The sequence below is a fragment of the Rhincodon typus genome, chromosome 7 (assembly GCF_021869965.1).
Source record: "Rhincodon typus isolate 14 chromosome 7, sRhiTyp1.1, whole genome shotgun sequence".
Classification (NCBI taxonomy): domain Eukaryota; kingdom Metazoa; phylum Chordata; class Chondrichthyes; order Orectolobiformes; family Rhincodontidae; genus Rhincodon; species Rhincodon typus.
The window spans coordinates 83,262,097-83,281,211 of NC_063338.1; the positions used below are offsets into that span (position 1 = coordinate 83,262,097).

Sequence of the window (19,115 nt, forward strand, 5' to 3'; positions counted from 1 at the left end):
TTGGATGAAGTCTTCTTGAGGGCACTGGGGGTCTTGTCTGCTGGTTGGGGAGTTGTTAAGAGGCCAATATTGCCTCTTCCAGTGAAGACCTGTCAAATCACATGCCAATCAGGCACTGGCCACTGGCAGATCTTTGCTTGACCTTGACTGATCAAGACCCTAGGCACAGAAGTCCTGACGATAAGAGTTGCTAGCAACACAAGCTGACAGCTGCTATGCTCAGGAGTGCATTGCAGGCTACTCCAAAATTACACAGCCATTAGTCCCAGACAAAGATAAGTGATTTAGGGTTGGGGCTGGCCCTTAGCAGGCACTTCCTGCCCAACATTCAGACGCTCAAACAGGCATTGATTTTCTTTGTTTTTTTTTGAGGACCAAGATGACAAGCTTCCTGCAGAGTAGCAGCAGTGTTGCACCCAGCATAGTGACAAGCCCACCTGCAGCTGGGTTATTCCACATATTGATGGAATAAGACTACAAAGTGCATTTTACTTGTCCACTTAGGGACTTCAGCTGGCAGGGTGGGTATGGCAGTGTTGACTATATAATTTGGAAACTTGAATTCTAAAGCAGAGGTCAATAGATCCTTGGTTTTAGTTCCTCAAAGATGACTTGTTTTATTTTAAAAATTACATCAGAAAATCATTTGGAATAGAAAGCTAAAAGACAGCTTTTTCAAGAAAGCATGTGACTTAAATCACTCATCAGCTACCTGTGAAATGATTGCTGCATGTTTACCGAGTTGAGTTTTATGACCTACAGAGAAACAGATGGTCAAGGCCACCTGCAGGTAAAGTTTAGAAAGAAAGGTTATACAGGTTGGTATCCAATTTCTGTACATCTGAAAACTGAACAGACCTAAACTCTGAAGGTCTTTTCAAGAGTGAACTCAAAAGGACCTGTAGACATGTTGAGTTCAGGCCTTTTGGAAAATAACTTCACTTGTCTGAACCGACCTAAAAGTGAAGTTTATTTTCCCCAAAGGGCCGAACTCAGCGTGTCTACGGGCCCACTCAGGTCCTTTGGGAAAAGAACTTCATTTTTTAGGCCCATTTGGGTTAAGCAGAGTTTTTTTTCCAAAGGGCACAAATGGACTTGAATGGACTTCAGTCGACCCAAAAACTCATTGGTCTCAAGGTTTTGAATAAAGCATTCTTGACCTGTATCTGTGGAATGGTAGTTATAATTTGTAGTTTTAATTCAGGCTCGAAAGAAGTTTTTATTTTTATAAGCAGTGCTAGAGGGCCAGGTTAGATGGACAGATTTTTGTTCAGCAAAGGAATCAAGGGTTATGGGGAAAAAGCAGGAAAGTGGAGTTGAAGATTATCAGGTCAGCCATGATCTAAATGGATGCAGATCCACTGTCCAAATGGCCTACTTCTGCTCTTATGTTTTATAATCTTATGGAAAAAGACAGCGAGTCAGCCCGTCTATCGCTCTTGGGAAGAGATGGAGATAATCATATCTGGTGAATGCATGGAGAGTTATCAAAGGGAAACACATCTGACAGGATTGTAAGCAAGAAATTAAAGCATTAAAGATAGAATTGATACTTCACTGCTGAAAAGGGAATTTTTTGCTGCTTATAATAAAGATCTTTCCAAATTGTCTCAGGTTCATTAAAAATTCTTTTGTGTAATTAACTCTCATTAAATGAACACATATTCACCCTCATGTGAATGTATTCGGTGACCAACACAGTAACCAAATTGGAGAATAAACCCTTGTGATATTTCAAGCCAGGTTTCACTCTGGGCTCTGACATGCCCAGTAATCCCATCAGCTGGGGTCATACAACTGCCCAGAATGTAATCCTGGTGGAGGTGATGGGGTTTGGTTATGTTATCGCCTTACCTAATTAAGTGCCCCTCCTATTTACAAGACTGCCACCTCTGCAAAGAAGAGGATTCCACTGTTCCACTTATTCTCTTCCATTTCTACGTGCTAACCATTGGCAGCATCATATGTAGAGATACAATCATCTTCCATACATTTCCTGCAGACATCGAGCAGCTCCTCTCTATCACCTTTTGTGACCCTCGCACTCTGCACTGTCAAACTAATTGACTGACATGCAATTTTTAATGAGTCACAATTTATTACACTGACAAGATAAAAATCATAGTTTTAAGCTTCCATGACAAACTTTGTACTTTTTCAATCAATTTCATCCACCTGACAAAAATCTCAACCATTGCTTTGATTCAGCCCTGAAGTGACCTCTGCCCTCCAAACTCTGTTCCTTTGATGCTAGTGTTGTTAAAATCTTCAACGTTGGTAGCTTCCCTCTCTACACCTTATGTTACATATGAACATACGAATTAGATACAAGTAGAGGTAGGCTAGACATCTCCTGGCATCAGCTCTGCGTTCGGTAGATGATGGCCAATCTGATTACTCCAAATTTCAGCCTACACCCAATAATTTTCACACCTTTGCTTACCAAGAATTCATATATCTCTGCCTTAAAAATATTCAAAATCTGCTTCCACTGCCTTTTAACAAAGAGTTCAAAATACTTATGACCCTCAAAAGTTTCTCCTTATCTCTGTTTCGAATGGGAAATCCCTTATTTTTAAGGACCGACTCCTAGGTACAAATTCTCCAGCAAGAGGATAACATCCTTTCCACACCAACCCTGTCACGACCCCTCATCTTGTATGACAAAGTCATAAAGCTTCCCAGCAAAGAAAGACCCTTCAGCCCAAGGAATCTGTGCGAGTCACAAACAACCAACACTGAATTTTCCAGCACTTGGTCTATAGAGTTCAATGCCTTAGCAAATGCATATCCAAATACTTAATTATTATGAGGGTTTCTGCCTCTACCACTCTTACAGACAGTGAGTTCCAGGTTCCCACCACCCTCTGGGTAAGAACATTTTTACTCAAGTCCTTTCTAAACCTCCAGGCCCTTAACTTAAATTTACATCCCCTGGTTACTGATCCCTCCACCAAGGGGAAAGGTTTCTTCCTGTCCAGGCCTCTCATAATGTTATACATCTCTGGTTTCCTCCCATAGTCCAAGATGTGTAGACTAGGTGGATTGGCCATGCTAAATTGCCCATAGTATTCAGCAATGTATAGACTAGGTGGATTAGCCATGGTAAACGCAGGGTTAAGGGGATAGGGTAGGGGGCTGGGTCTGGGTGGGTTGCTCTTCAGAGGGTTGGTGTGGACTCAAATGGGCTGAATGGTCTCTTACCACAATGTACAGATTCTATTATTCTATTCTAATCATGTGCCCTGTCCATCTTCTATGCTTCAAGGAAATCAACCTGTCTATCCAAACTCTCTTCATAGTAAAACCCTCCAGACCAAGCAATATCCTGGAAAATCTCCTGTGCACGTTGTCCAGTGCGAGCACATTTCTCCCAAAATGTGGATTTCAGAACTGCACACAATATCCTAGTTGTAGTCTAACCATCTTTTTATAGTTCTAGCATAACCTCCCTTCATAGTTGCCTTTATTAGCTGAGGCAGTGTTTCCTATTTAAAAAAAAAATCATTGATAGGATTTGGGCATTGCTAGCTACAACAGCATTTACTGCCCATCCCTAATTGCCCCAGAAGGCAGTTAAGAGTTGACCACATTGCTGTGGGTCTGTCGTTAAACGTGGGGCAGATTAAGTAAGGATATCCTTCCCTGGAGGGCATTAGTGAAGCAGACTGGTTTTTTCTGACAATCATCAATAGTTTCACGGTCATCATTAGACTCTTAATTCCAGAACTTAAGGTTCAAATTCCACCATCTGCCATGGCAAGATAAAAGTCCAGATTCCCAAAACATTACCCAAGACTCTGGATTAATAGTCCTGCGATAATGCCACTAGGTCATTGCCTACCCTGAGGCGTTCTTAGCCCCAACCACTTTATCCACATGTCCTGCTACTTTAAAGGACTGATGGTCATGCACACCAAGGTCCCTCTGAACCTCGATGCTTCCCAAGATCCCACCGTGCATATGTATTCTCTTGCCTTGTTTGTCCTGCCGATGAGCATTTCCTCACCTTTATCCAGATTAATTTTTTTTTTTATTTTTATTCATTTTGTGGTATGTGGGAATCACTGGCTGGCCAGCATTTCTTGCCTGTCCCTAGTTGCCCTTGAAAAGGTGATGGTGAGCTGCCTTCTTTAACTGCTGCAGTCCACCTGCTGTGGGTTGACCCACAACGCCATTAGGAAGGGATTTCCAGGATTTTGACCCAGCAACAGAGAAGGAACAGCGATATATTTCCAAGTCAGGATGGTGACTGAAGGTGGTGGTATTCCCATGTATGTGCTGCCCCTGTCCTTCTAGATGGAAGTGGTCATGGGTTTTGAAGGTGCCATCCGAGGATCTTTGGTGAATTTCTGCAGAGCATCTTGTAGATAGTACACACTGCTGCTACTGAGCGTCGGTGGTGAACAGAGTGGATGCTTGTGAATGTGGTGCCAAACAAGCGGGCTGCACTTATCCAGGCAAGTATGCAGTATTCCATCATACTCCTTACTTGTGCCTTGTAGATGGTGGACAGCCTTTTAGGAGTCAGGAGGGGAGTTACTTGTGTAGTATTCCTTACCTCTGACCTGCTCTTATAGTTACTGTGTTTATGTGGTAGGTCCAGTTGAGTTTCTGATCAATGATAACTCTCAAGATGTTGATAGTGGGGGCTTCAGTGATGGTAACATCATTGAATGTCAAGGGGTGGTGGTTAGATAGTCTCTTATTGGTGATGGTCATAGCCTGGCATTTGTGTGGCGCGAATGTCACTTGCCACTTGTCAGCCCAAGCCTGGATATTGTCCAGATCTTGATGCATTTGAATATGGACTGCTTCAAATATCTGAGGAGTCACAAATGGTGCTGAAGATTGTACAATCATTGGCAAACATCCCCACTTCTGACCTTACGACAGAGGGGAAAATCATTGAAGCAGCTGAAGATGGTTGTGCCTAGGATACTATCCTGAGGAACTTATGCAGATGTGTCCTGGAGCTAGATGACTGACCTCCGACAACCACAATCATCTTCCTATGTGTAAGCTATGACTGCAATCCTCAAAGAGTTTGCTCTGTGATACTCACTGATTCCAGTTTTGCTAGGGCTGCTTGATGCCACACACAGTCCAATGCAGCCTTGATATCAAGGAATGTCAATCTCGTCTCATCTCTGGAGTTCAGCTCTTCTGTCCATGTTTGAATCAAGGTTGTAATGAGGTCAGGAGCTGAGTGGCCCTGGCAGAACCCAAACTGGGGATCACTGAGCAGATTATTACTAAGCAGGTGCTGCTTGATAGCACTGTTGATGACACCTTCCATCACTTTACTGATGATTGAGAGTTGACTAATGGGGTGGTAATTGGCTGAGTCGGATTTGTCCTGCTTTTTATGTACAGGGCCTAATTGGGCAATTTTCTACATTGTCGGGTAGGTGCCAGCATTGTAACTGTTCTGGAACAGCTTTGGCTAGGGGAGAAGCAAGTTCTGAGTACGAGTCTTCAGTACTATTGCCAGAATGTTGTCATTTGCCACTGATCTGCCCATCTGACCAGGCCATCTATATCCTCCTGTAATCTAATGCTATCTTCCTCATTATTTACTACCCCACCGAGTTTTGGATTATCTACAAGCTTACTGATCAACCGTCTTACATTCAAGTCTAAGTTGTTTACGGGGTACATCACTAACAGCAAAGGTTCCGTTAACAAAACCAGGCCTACTGTTCTTGATTACTTCCTGTGTCTTGAAATGCACATTAATTTAGCCCCTCAGAATTGCTTCCAATAGTTTTTCCACCACTTAAGTTACACAGACTGGCTTGTAGTTTCCTGGTTTATCTTTTGCTCCCTTCTTGAGTAACAGATTTCTCAATGGAGTCATCTCTTAATCTTCAAAACTCACAAAACAACCCATCCATTCCAGGTATTAGTTGAGTGAACTTTCTTTGAACTGTTTCTAATGCATTTACATCCTTCCTTAAATAAGACTTGTACTGTACAGAGCACTCCAGTTGTGGTCACATCAAAGACCTGTTTAACCAAAGCCAAACCTCCCTACTTTTGTATTTAATTGTATCAGCTTTCTTATTTACTTACTGCATCTGCACACTCATCACTTGTGATTCAGGCAGTAGGATACGCAGATCCTTTTGCATCTTAATGCTCTGCAATTTCTCACCAGTTCGATCGTGTACATTTTCTATTCTTCCTGCCAAACTGGCAACTTCACATTTTCTCTCAGTATATGCCATTTGCCAGATATTTGCCACTGACTTAATCTACATACGTCACTTTTCAGCTTCATCATATTCTCTTCACAACTTACTATCTCCATCCAACTAATTTATAGAAATTGAGTCCCATGCATTGATCTCTGTGAACACCATTTGTTACATCTTGCCAGCCAGTAGATAATCCATTGCTTGTTTCCTGGTCAATCTTCAATTCATGCCAATGTTACCTCCTGCACCATTCGCTTTTATTTTTCGCAATAACCTGTGAAGTGGTACGTCATCAAATGCCTTCTTGAAGTCTAAATATCGTATATCTTCTCAGTTTGGCTTTACCCACAGCATATTATTTCTTCAAAGAATGCCAACAAATGTTCAGGAAGTTCAAATCCAAACCACTGCACCTCCTGCTGCTTCTCCCCCTTTAAGATCCTCCTTAAAAACTGATCCCTCTGACCAAACTTTAGTTAGCCCTCTTCTGGTTTTTTGTCTTCATGCTTGTCATTGCCTAGGCAACTGTTATGGGCCTTCAGTCATTTTATCAACAATAAAAGCACTAAACAATCATGTTGTTGTTAAATTCTTCTGTTCTCTTGCTTTCTATATGGTGGTTTGACTTCTAAAATGCCACCCTGACGAAGAGAGGCAGATATTCCACTCCATTCACGTGCTAATTATGTACTGGTACTTTGTTTGGGCTGTTCAAAAGAATACTCTTTTTGGGCTCCTTCAAATCACTATGCAGAATGGTTCCATATTGTTGTACATTGAAAGCAACAGAATTTGTAATAAATAAGAAATAGTGCACTAGTGTTAGAACTAGTTCTAATTTCTAGCAAACAACTACAATCAACTGGCAAAGAGTTGAAGTGGTTAGTACGTGCATACAGTCTACAGACCACCAGGTGGCAGTCTCACCCATCTTAATTTTCAACATGAATGTTGAGCTATGTTAGAAACTAATTTAGAAAGAACATTCCACTCCATGACAGTACTGTTAATTCAATACTTCTTTCCCTTTCCATCAAAAGCCAGCAACTCGAATTGGTTCCAGATGACAACTGCTGAGTACTTCTCTCCAGGATAGTTCCCAGTCAGTTCTGTTGCTCTCAATCTTGAAACAGTTATTGGGAACAACAGCATGTTGACTGTTGTAAGTAAGAAATGTTTAATCAGACTAATTCCCTCCAGAGTGTAGATCAAGTTTTTTTTTGAGGTGGAGGAAGTGGAAAAGGAAAGAATAATATACAACTATCATGTATACTTCAGCTCTATCTGGAGTTCCACTGGAGTAGGGTAGGGCAATAGTTATTTTTTTGCATCTTCAATATACAACCCTGGAACAATGACGCTGAGACACAAGTTCAAATCCCATCACTACAGCTGGGGATCTGAAATTCAATTGAATAAAAGCTGGACTAATAGGCTTGTGGTGACCATGAAGCCATTGGATTATCATAAAAACCCATCTAAGACACTTTAGGAAGGATTCCTGTCCATTTCTTGTCTGGCCAATGTGATTCCAGACCTATTGCAACGGTAGTGAGTTTTAACTGTCCTTCGAAATGGCCTAGCAAACCTCTCAGTTTAAAAGAGGTTAAGGTTGGACTGCAAATGTTGGCCTTGCCAGCAACACCCACATCCCATGAAAAAGAATAGAGAAAAATAATTGACAGATTCCTGTGGTGTATTGCTTTTCTTTTGAAGAAACTTTGGCTGATTAGGTCTCCATCTACTGGAATTTAGAAGATGCAAGGTCACATTTCAGCCTGATCTGTTAAGGACAGGTTTCTTGCCCTACAGGGCATAAGAAAACCTTTTCTGAACTGCTTCTAATGCTCTCGTCTCTTGGGGACTAAGGAGACCAAAACTGTTCACAGTAATCTCGATACAAGCATAAAGAATAAAATTAAAAGGCAAATGCTATTTATAGTTCAAAGGATTTGAAAACAGGATGAGGACTTTCAGATTTGGCAAGTCATTTCAAATAAAATGGCTCATCAAATAACTTCATTAAAAAATGCCCAAAAATCAATAATGACCTTCAAACTAAAACAATATTTTACTATAGATCTCTGAATGAGACATGACCGCTCTAAAGTTTTCTTCTTACAAGATGAAATTAGGCAGGCAGATCATGCAGTTGGAAAGCATAATTCTCCTTTATCTCCCAATTTTCTACTCAATGATTACTTTACAATGAAAATTGTAGGTTGCCACAGATCAAGGACCCATTGTCTTTGGCTATGACACTTGCCTAGAGCGAATAGCTCTATCAGAGTACAGCCTCAGGCTTAAGAAGTGGATACTTGAGTGGTCTGCGCATATGTTACTCATTTCTGTAGGCTCATGCCCTAGCCCTCATAAATGGGACAGAGTGGGAAAGTTCTGGTGAACTGATCGCAATGATTCGATTAGTGCAAAGCAACTCAATATCAATATTCTGCTCCTGTGATGCTGCTTGGCCTGCTGTGTTCATCCAGCCCTGCACCTTGTTGTCTCGGATTCTCCAGCATCTGCAGTTCCTACTATCTCTGATTCAATATTAATGATAATTAATTAATAATATTATCAGTGCTCCACAAGACTATGCTATAATTTGGGGTACTGAATAAGGTTTTAACACTACAAAAGCTATTAAACTTATCCCTACAGGATGGAGCAATGAAAAGCTGTACCACTACTCAGAGGGAAAAAGGAGGAAAACAAATGGGTGTTCAGTGGGAAATTGCAAGAGAGGATTATAAGCAGAATTGTATTCTAACCAAGGAAAATACATAATTTATCCAAACTAATAAACTAAATGAAGATTACAGATGACATTATCAGGAGAATCGAACTGTCAATACGTTGGAAACAATAGATAACATTTCAATCCCTGTTGTACAATGTCATGCTCTGCATTAAAATTTAAGTAATGATTTTGTTAATCCAGAGACCCAGGCACTGGGTCCCGCCATGGCAGATGGCGGAATTTGAATGTAATAAAAATCTGGAGTTAAAAGTCTAATTATGACCATGAATCCATTGTCAATTGTTGGAAAAGTAGTGGTTCACTAATGTCCTTCAGGGAAGGAAACTGCCATTTTCACCTGGTCTGGCCTACATGTGACTCCAGACACACAGCAATATGGTTGCCTCTTAACTGCCATCTAGGCAAATTGGGATGGACAATAAATGCTAGCCCAGCCAGCAATGCCCACATCCCATGAATAAATAAAAACAATTCTCCATCCAGATACAAATTGCGTGAAGTACTCAGTTTCTACAGTGTAATAACTCAACCAGAAATGAAGGAGGAAACATCTGGTTCAATAGCCCAACATATACAACTGTGATGACAGGTGAAAAAAGTAAGCAATACTCACTGGTGTTTGAATCATCATGGCTCTCTGGTCTCGCATTGTTCGTACAATGTCCAATGGATACACTGGCTGATTGCATTCAATTAGACACATTGCTGTCTCCATTGTAATGAGAACTCCCGTCCGACCTATCCCAGCACTGTAAAATATAATTTGGGGGCTCGTTAGCTCAGTTGTTGGGCAGCTGGTTTGCAACGCAGAGTGACGCCAACAGGTGAGTCCAATGCCTGCATTGGCTGAGATCACCACGAAGGTCCTGCCTTCCTAACTTGCCCCCTTGCCTGAGATGTGGTGTCTTTTAAGTTAAACTTCCCACCAGTCATCTCTCTCTCTCTCTAACCAGAGAACAGCCCTGGGATATGGCAACTTTACCTTCCCTAAACACAATTACGTACAAATAAACTGTACTGGAATCTGCATCCTCATCTACCTCTGAGTCCATCAGCAGCAAATGAGAGAGAGCAATAATCCTCTTCCGAGTCTCCACTTTAAATATCTTACATTTAATCTACGTCTATCTTTCTAATTTCAAACACATCTTAATGAATTGGTATTGCAGACCTATTAGCTTAATGTCCTTGCTATAGGAGAACTTAAAGCTGCATGAAGTACTAACTGTTATTCTAAGATTGTGTATAATCTCACTTTTTCTTGATTATTCCTGGGGGACATGGGTGTTTGTTGACCATCCCTAACTGCCCTGAAGAAAATGATGGTGAGACTGAATTTAGGAGAAACTTCCTCACTTAAAAGGTAATGCATCTTTGGAATTCTTCACCCCAGAAAGCTGCTGAGTATGTTCAAGACAGCAGTTAACAATTTATTGACCTTTTAGGGATATATGGAATGCAAGAAGTTAGAGCTGAAGTAGATGATCAGCAACAGTTCTACTGAATGGCAAAAGGGCTTGATCTAGCTTCTAATACTTACATTCTTATGACTTCTACGTTGATAACCTAATCTTTCACTTGCTTTTGAAAGTCCATCCATCAGATGTTCTAATCTTAAGATCTAGTGAATGTGAATTCTCAAATTACATGCTCATCCACATAACAACGTATCACCCACATTTATTGACACAGAATCCCATCTGCAACATTTACGGTCATTGAATTTATTCTTAAACATCACCAGAGAGCTTCCTTTGATATTCTCAATGATTTACAAATCACCTTATTTTAGTATTATCTGCAAACTTTAAATAAGGGTGGGCATATGCAAATCATCTATGAACAAACTGAACAAAATGGATGCCAGAATAGAACACTGTTTCAACCACTGAGGAACTGCCTTAAACAGCTTAAACAGTTTTGAATCCATCTGCTATATTCACACTTATTCTGTTCATTTTTTCCAATAGTGTCTTGTGTGGTAAATGTTCAGAGAAATAACAAATTCCGACAGTCAACATTTAGAAGAAAAACATTGGTCTCATTCAGAAATATGTCTGTAGTGTAGCTGATTATTGTGTGGATGCAACATCTATAACTGCAAGATTCATATCTTGGGACACTGGCCAAACAAGTTCCGTTTTGTACCTCCCTTATTTGTTTGGGTTGGAAAACTGCCTTCAATTAAACAATTATGAACCATACATGGATTAAATAGATCTCACTTAACCAATTTCAAAAGTATTATCAAATCTGATATTGTAAATTAATCTCTGAACATCTAGACCCCATTCCTGTGGATCCCGTGTCAGTTTTTGCCACTCCCATCCCAAAAGAAATCAAAAAGTGCTTACTATGAGTACCTACTATTTAAGCCACACATGAAAAACTTTGTTCTCCACTATTGAATCAGCTGTCATCACAGCATTATTTGATTCTGACCTCACCTGATACTTGCGCAATCAAATTTTCCAGCTACAGTGACTGCTTCAGGAAGACAGACTTGGGCAACTCCACCCCATCCACCACATCCCCCAACTCCAGGCCCCAGCAGGCCCCACCGTTAACAGTCCCTGCCCAATTCCAGGAGTTAAGTCCAGATATAGCCCCTCGAATGCTATTCTGGCTGATCAGCTTCCTCAGCACAGCCTGGCAAGCACAGGTGGGATTCTACATATCAGTGTAGTTCAGTTCTAAATTAGGTAGAAAAAGTTCGAGCGAACCTTCTCCAGAAAGGAAAAAAAATAACAAAATACTTTTGCTGATCTTGAGCTTAAACTCGGATTTGTTGACACTAAAGGCCTGCTCCTGTTCTGCGAACACTATGCAATAGAGATTAATCAATAATTTTTTTTGTATTCACAAATCTAGCATGTTGGTGACAAGACAATAACAATAGATTAAAGTCAGTGTTTTCCAGAGACAGACTTGGCATTTAAATCAATTAAAATCTTCAGACATTTCAATGATAAGTTACTGTCATTGGGCGGAACAAAAAAAAGCTCAAATATGATCTGCAATAAGCTCTCATTTAGCATACGATTTTAAGCAGTCTACATTTAGAATTTACCAACTGTAGAAAAATAATTCATAGGTGCTTAAAAGATTGTTTGTTTCTCTTCTGACAACATCCTAATTTCTCACTCAACAAAGAACTGTGGATGCTGGACATCTGACATAAAAACATAAATTGCTGGAGAAACTCAGCAGGTGTGGCAGAATTTGTGAAGAGCAAACAAAGTTAATGTTTCGAGTCCAGGGAACCTTTTACAGAACAGTTCTGAGTCACTGGACTCGCAATGTGAAGTCTGTTTTGTCTCCACAAATGCTGCCGCACCTGCTGAATTTCTCCAACAATTTATGTTTTTGTCCCAATTTGTCAGTTAGGTTCTAACTACAATGAGTTCTTCCACTTATCACTATATTTGCTTGTGAGCAGCTAAACTCCATTTACCTGCAGTGTACAACAACTGGTTCATCTTTGCCAACCCGTGTTTCTCGAACAAGCAACACAAACTTCAGAAAATCACTCGAATCATCAGGAACACCATGATCAGGCCATGCAATATACTGGATTTGGGTGAGTGGACGGCTCTCGTTTTTCTGTGAAGTTGCAAAGGATTACATTTCACTAATTGACAAACAAGATACATGTGCAATTTCTTCAAGATCATCTTAAAATAAAACAGTGTTGGAGCAGGCTGATGACTACAAATGGGTGCCAGTTCAATCTGCAGTTTGCCTTCAGTTAAAGACTACACTTGGGGATTGAGCCAATTTTGATCTTACTGTAAAGCGTATTTTATAGTTCAAAAGCTTTGCATTACTTAGGTCTCAAATAAGGGCTTCAGCTTTGAAGACCTGTACTTTCGCATTACCAAACAGAGACCTCCAGATCACCTCAAAGAAAATGAGTCAACCTGTGTTACTGCTGTCCATTGTTCCACAGCAGGGTCACAGTAATACTGGAAATGCAACGCAGAAAAATTTCAGACAGGCTAGATATCTTACATATAATTTAATGAACAAAACATATCAAAAGTAGTCATAGAGTCAAAGTTACACAATACAGAAACAGACCCTTCGTTCCAACTCGTGCATGCCTACCAGATATCCTAAACTGATCTAGTCCCATTTGCCAGCATTTGGCCCGTATCTCTCTAAACCATTCCAATCCACGTATTCATCCAGATGCCTTTTAAATGCCGTGTTTGTACCCGCCACCACCACTTCCTGACAGCTCGTTCCATACCCTCTGCATGAAAAAGTTGCTCCTCAAGTCCTTTTTAGATCTTTCCCCTCTCACCTTAAACAATATGGACTCCCCTATCCTGGGAAAAAGAACTTGACTATTCACCCAATCCATGCCCCTCATGACTTTACAAATCTCTAAGGTCACCCCTCAGCCTCCGACACTCCAGGGAAAAAAGATCCAACCTACTCAGCCTCTACCTATAGCTCAAACCCTCCAGTATGGCAACATCTTGTAAACCTTTTTTGAACACTTTCAAGCTTAACATCTTTCCCATAAATGGGAGACCAGAATTGAAACAGTATTCTAGAAGTGGCCTCACCAATGTCTTGTAAAGCTGCAAAACAACATCCTAATTCCCATATTCAATGCACTGACCAATGAAGGCCGGCATGCTACATGCCGCCTTCATCACACTGTATCTACGACTCCACTTTCAAGGAACAATGCACCTGTATCGCTAGGTTTCTTTGTTCAGCAACACTCCCCAGGGCCCTACCATCGAGTGTATAATTCCTTCCCTGGTTTGTCTTACTAAAATGCAACACCTCACACTTATCTAAATTAAACTCCATCTGCCACTCCTTGACCCACTGGCCCCTCTGATCAAGGTCCTGCCGCACTCAGATAACCTTCTTAACTGTCTACTACACCACCAACTTTAGTGTCATCTGCAAAATACTACCCATACTTCCTATATTCACATCCAAATCACTTATATAAATGATGAAAAGCAGTGGATCCATCACTGATCCTTGCTGGACACCATGGGTCACAGATCTCTAGTCCGAAAAACAACCCTCCACCATACTCTCCGACTCCTACCTTCAAGCAAATTTTGTATCCAGTTGGCTAGCTCCCTTTGGATTCCACGTGATCAAACTTTGCTAACCAGTCTACTATGCAGAACCTTGCCAAACACCTTGCCGAAATCGATTAGACAATATCTACTGATCTGCCTTCATTAATCTTCTTTGTCACTTCTTTAAAAAAACTCAATCAAGTTAGTGATTCATCATAGATCATAGAATCCCTACAGTATGGAAGCAGGCCCTTCAGCCCAACAAGTCCACACTGACCCTCAGACATCCCACCCAGACCCATCATCCCCCTATAACCCACCTAAGCTCCACATCCCTGAACACTATAGGCAATTTAGCATGGTCAATCCACCTAGCCTGCACATCTCTGGGAGGAAATCAGAGCACCTGGAGGAAACCTGCGCAGACACGGGGAGAACATGCAAACTCCACATAGATAGTCGCCCAATGGTGGAATTGAACCCGGGCACCTGGCGCTGTGAGGCAGCAGTGCTAACCAATGAGCGACCGTGCCGCCTTTCATGATTTCCCACACACAAAGCCATGCTGACTATCCTTGATCAGTCCTTGCCTTTCCAAACAATGTAATTGCTGTCCTTCAGGATCCCCTCCAACAACTTACCCACCACTGATGGCAGGCTCAGTATGCAGTTCCCGAGCTTTTCTTTACCACCTTTCTAAATAATGGCACCACATTATCCACCCTCTAGTGTTCCAGCACCTCACCCATGGCTATTGATGATACAAATTTCTCAGGAAGGGGCCCAGCAATCATTTTCCTGGCTTCCCACAAAGTTCTGGGATATACCTGATCAAGTCCCAGGGATTTATCCACCTTTAAGCATTTTAAGGCATCCAGCACCTCCTCTTCTGTAATATGGACACTTTTCAAGACATCACTATTTATTTCCCCAAGTTCTCTAACTTCCACGTCCTACTCCACAGTACATACTGACACAAAATACTTGTTTGATATCTCACCCATCTCCTATGGTTCCACACATAGACGGCGCCACTGATCTTTAAAAGGCCCTATTCACTCCATATTTACTCTTTTGCCCTTAATCTATTTGTAGAAACTCTTTGGATTCTCCTAGCCCTATTTGCCAAAGCTATCTTGTGTCCCCTTTTTGCCCTCCTGATTTCCATTGAGTATACTCCTACTGCCCTTATACTCCTCCAGCGATTCACTTGATACCTGACAATATGCCTCCTCCTTTTTCTTGACCACAGCTTCGATTTCTCAAGTGACGCACCATTCTCTACACCTTCGGCCTTGCTCTTTGCACGAACAGGAGCATACTGATTCCGAACTCTCTCATTTTTAAAAGGCCTCCCATTTTCCAACTGTCCCTTTACTTGTGAATAGCTTTTCCCAATAAACATTTGAAAGTTTGTAGTAGGATAAAAAAAAAAGCTACTGCAGATAAACCAGGATTTGGATCAACATTTCTAGGGTACAATTCACCCAATGGGTTGCAATTAAGCAACATAAATTGCAAACTGTGTCAACAACAGAGCTCCCACCTCAAGCTCAGTGGCTCTTCATCAACTAGCTTTGTATCAATCAGTCTAGTAAAATGACACAGCAAAGCATTTCATGTAAAACACATTTCTTTTCAAAAAAAAACAAAACTAGCATCAGGAAATACTTCAATTTGGTTTACTATTCCATAAAATTTTTGAAGTCTGTAGGAGAATAAAGAAAAAGTTCAAGGTTGAATAGAAATAGGAAACCATTGACAGATGAGTGAGAATGACTACCTATTAGTGGTACATTGTAGTCAATATATCAGTCTCTTATTATGTTATCTTGACTTTCCATCAGGGCTCAAAATACAAGGAGGCAGTGTGGTGAATTCACCCTCAAAGTCCTCACAATGCTCAAGGTGATCAGTGAAATTTTGCACTTGTAAGCAGAGCGGACAGAATCTGACAAGCAGCTCCTTCAATCACTGACGAGCCCTCTCTCACATTTGCTGCTGATAGGTTTAGTCCATCAGCAGCAAATGAGAGAGAGAAATAACCTGTGATTGCAGGTGCAGCAAATGGTTAGGAAAATAAGTGTTGGCAGAGAGGGCATCACGAGTGGAGCTGGAGCCACATCTTACTGAGAATTTCTGGGCTTTTGCCAGCAGCTGGGGTCTGGTGAATTCAGGGACTCACCCGAGAAGTCAAAGAATTGAGGTTTGCCTACAGCCAGTCCTTTCAGTGCTTTTACAAGCTGATGAGTATATCACAGTGAGATGGGAAGAAAAGAGAGAAAAAAGCTGCAAGCGAGGTTGAGGGTTGCGAAGAAAGCTGTAGGGTGTGATGGTGGGGGAGGAGGGCAAAGGGAGGGGAAGAGGGAGATTGCAGTGGGGAGTGGGAAACAGTTTTACACCATCAAAGAAATATTCAGCTAACTAGGAGCCAGGAACAAATGCTTCAAATCACAACAGCAATGAATTCCATGCAAGTAAATAGCGAAAAATGTAGTAGATGTTATTATAATGAACAGCGTCAATTCAGAACAATCATAATACTAGTTAATTCTCTCTTCAGATGCTGCCTGATCCAAGTTTCTCTTACACTGTTTTCCTTAGAGTTAGACACCTGTTTGGTGCTGCAAACTGGCAGCGCTGTGCCCATAGACCCAGTAAAGTTGTGCAATCCCAGACTGATGTCTCACAGAACACAAAAGGTTCCTCAAATAATATTCAAATCTTTTATGTAACATTTTAGTTCATTTGAAAATACTAAACCTTTCAATTTTTCACAATATTCTCACATTTAACAAAAAATATTCATTAGTAGTGTTTCATTTTGTTTTCATTTGTTCTACAACATATAGATCGTGTGAGGGGAAGGCAGACAGAGAGGGTTGAGTTTCACAGAGTTTCACAATATACGACAGGATTACTTAACCAAAAAATGGTTGAAAATTACTGCCTTAGACCAAAGGAATGAGAGATGGGATGAGGTCATAGGCTTGGGGGTTTGCTTTCACCACCCGACTCCACTTTTCAAAAGGACTGATAATGAGTCATGCCAGATATTTCATGAACAAAGATCACTATGTTTGAGGCTAGAAAGTGGAAAAAGACACTATCCTTGCTAATTTTTTCCCTCCATGCAAGGGAGTCAAGATCAGAGAAATCACTCAAGATTACGATTTGAATGGCTGTAAATTGACAAAGTAGAATATTCAGCAAGACCCTGGTGTCCTTCTGCACCAGTTTCTGAAAGCAGGTAGCAAATTATATATTGGCTTTCGTTGCGAGAGGATTTGAGTACAGAAACAAGGATACCTTGTTGCTTTTATGCAGGGCATTGGTGAGCCAATACCTGGAATATTGTGTACAGTTTTGGTCTCTATCTGAGGAAGAATGTTTTTTGCTATAGAAGGAATGCAGTGAAAAATTTTGCCAAGTTGATTGTTGGAATGGCAGAACTGACATTTGAGGACAGATTGAAATCGGTCAGGATTGTATTCACTGAAGTTCAGAAGAATGAGGTTAAAATCTCAAAAACCTAAAATTTCTAACAGGACTAGACAGGTAAGATGCAGGAAGAATGTTGCTGATGGTGGGAGAAGTCCAGAACTAGGAGTTGTGGTTCAAGGATAAGGAGTAACCCTTTAAGACTGAAATGAGGAGAAATTTCTTATCCCAGACTGTGGAATTCATTACCACAGACAGTAGTTGAGGCGAAAACATTGTTTACAAGGAGGTAGATATAGCTCTGTAGCTAAACGGATCAGGGAAAAACATCGCGATCTTTGTTCATGAAATATCTGGCATGACTTTTGAAAAGTGCTTTTGAAAAGTCGAGGTTGAGGGCAGGATTAGGGGACGGAGATCGAAATCAGCCATGATCATTAAGAATGATGGAGCAGGCTTGAAGCAATCCTGTCTTCTACAAAATTAGGGTTATGGGATAAGGCGGAAAGTAGAGTTGAGAATTATCAAATCACCCATGATCTCACTGAATGGGGGAACAGACACGATGGTTAGCCTACTTTTGCTCCTATGTCATAAGGCCTTAAGGTGCTGATTCCTTGTTGTTGGCATTGGTAACCTGCTTCACTTCAGTCAACAGGAGAAGCATTAGTGCAATAAATGTCCACAGATTGCTCAACCTGTGTTTACTACCAATCAGAAATGGTAACTACGTTTGTTAGTCTTCTCTACAGTGAATGAGGTTGATTGCATTGCTCCAAATAAACAGAAAATTAGTAGGTTGCAGTTCCATGCCACGATCAACTCACTGCAAAGGCCATGCGTTGAGCTTGCAAATTTCCTGATTCACATGACTCATTGAAAATCCCTGGATTTAAATTTAATATTACAATAAAAGACAATAATCATGGCTCATTAGAACTTTCTGCATGAGATGTGCTGCATTCTAATTGTCATTAGTGAAGATAAATTCTGTTATGGGTTGCCTATTCTACTACAAACAACCATGTCATATGGGTGACCTCAGAAAACCCAAGTATTTACAATTGAAATTTTCAACCATACCAGAGACACTGAAACAGATAAAATATGTTTAGACATGTTGAACATTCAATGTTTATTGCAGGAATACTCCAGATGGTAGCAGTTTTAATTCCAATGGCACTATTAGCAAACATTCAATGATCAGTAATCTGGGCTCGGCAACAGGGCACAAATTGACCAGACCTGCATGGACAAGTGGTGAGCCTGGAGAGTGATAGGTATACTTGAGAATCACACATCAGAAAACACTGCCAGTTATCCTTCTCAGCAAATTCAACTTACCTCCAAGTTAGTTAAAGTCAATTCTCTGAAAACATATGCAGGGTTTCCCTTTTCTGACTGACAACCAATCTCAAAGTTTCCATACGATGCATTTTCAGAATGCTCAGGCCAATACTGGTGACACTTGACCTAAGTACAGAAAACTGAACCATGTAAGTACAATTTAATTCTTCAAGACGATTGCTTTCAAATATAAATTACTGTACAAATCCGCAGCTTCTGTCTTAGTCAGGAATCATCTGTACAAAAAGAATAAATTGCTAATCCTATGAAATTTTTTCCGTATCAAAGTACAGAGGGATTCAGAAACAA

General features: G+C 40.8%; 1 protein-coding gene across 5 annotated transcripts in view; it reads right to left on the reverse strand.

The window, feature by feature from the left end:
* The window catches only part of ptpn4a (protein tyrosine phosphatase non-receptor type 4a), a 276,928-nt gene that overhangs the window by 5,107 nt on the left and 252,706 nt on the right, over positions 1–19,115 (reverse strand). For all 5 annotated transcript variants that reach the window (XR_007262457.1, XM_048598845.1, XM_048598844.1 and 2 more), the window contains 3 exons: positions 18,804–18,932; positions 12,419–12,567; positions 9,578–9,713 (listed from right to left, as the gene is read on the reverse strand). Coding sequence is in view for 4 of the 5 variants with exons in the window: in XM_048598845.1 (XP_048454802.1) it covers positions 9,578–9,713; positions 12,419–12,567; positions 18,804–18,932 (414 nt within the window). In the remaining variant the exon portion in view is untranslated. The remainder of the gene's footprint in view (positions 1–9,577; positions 9,714–12,418; positions 12,568–18,803; positions 18,933–19,115) is intronic.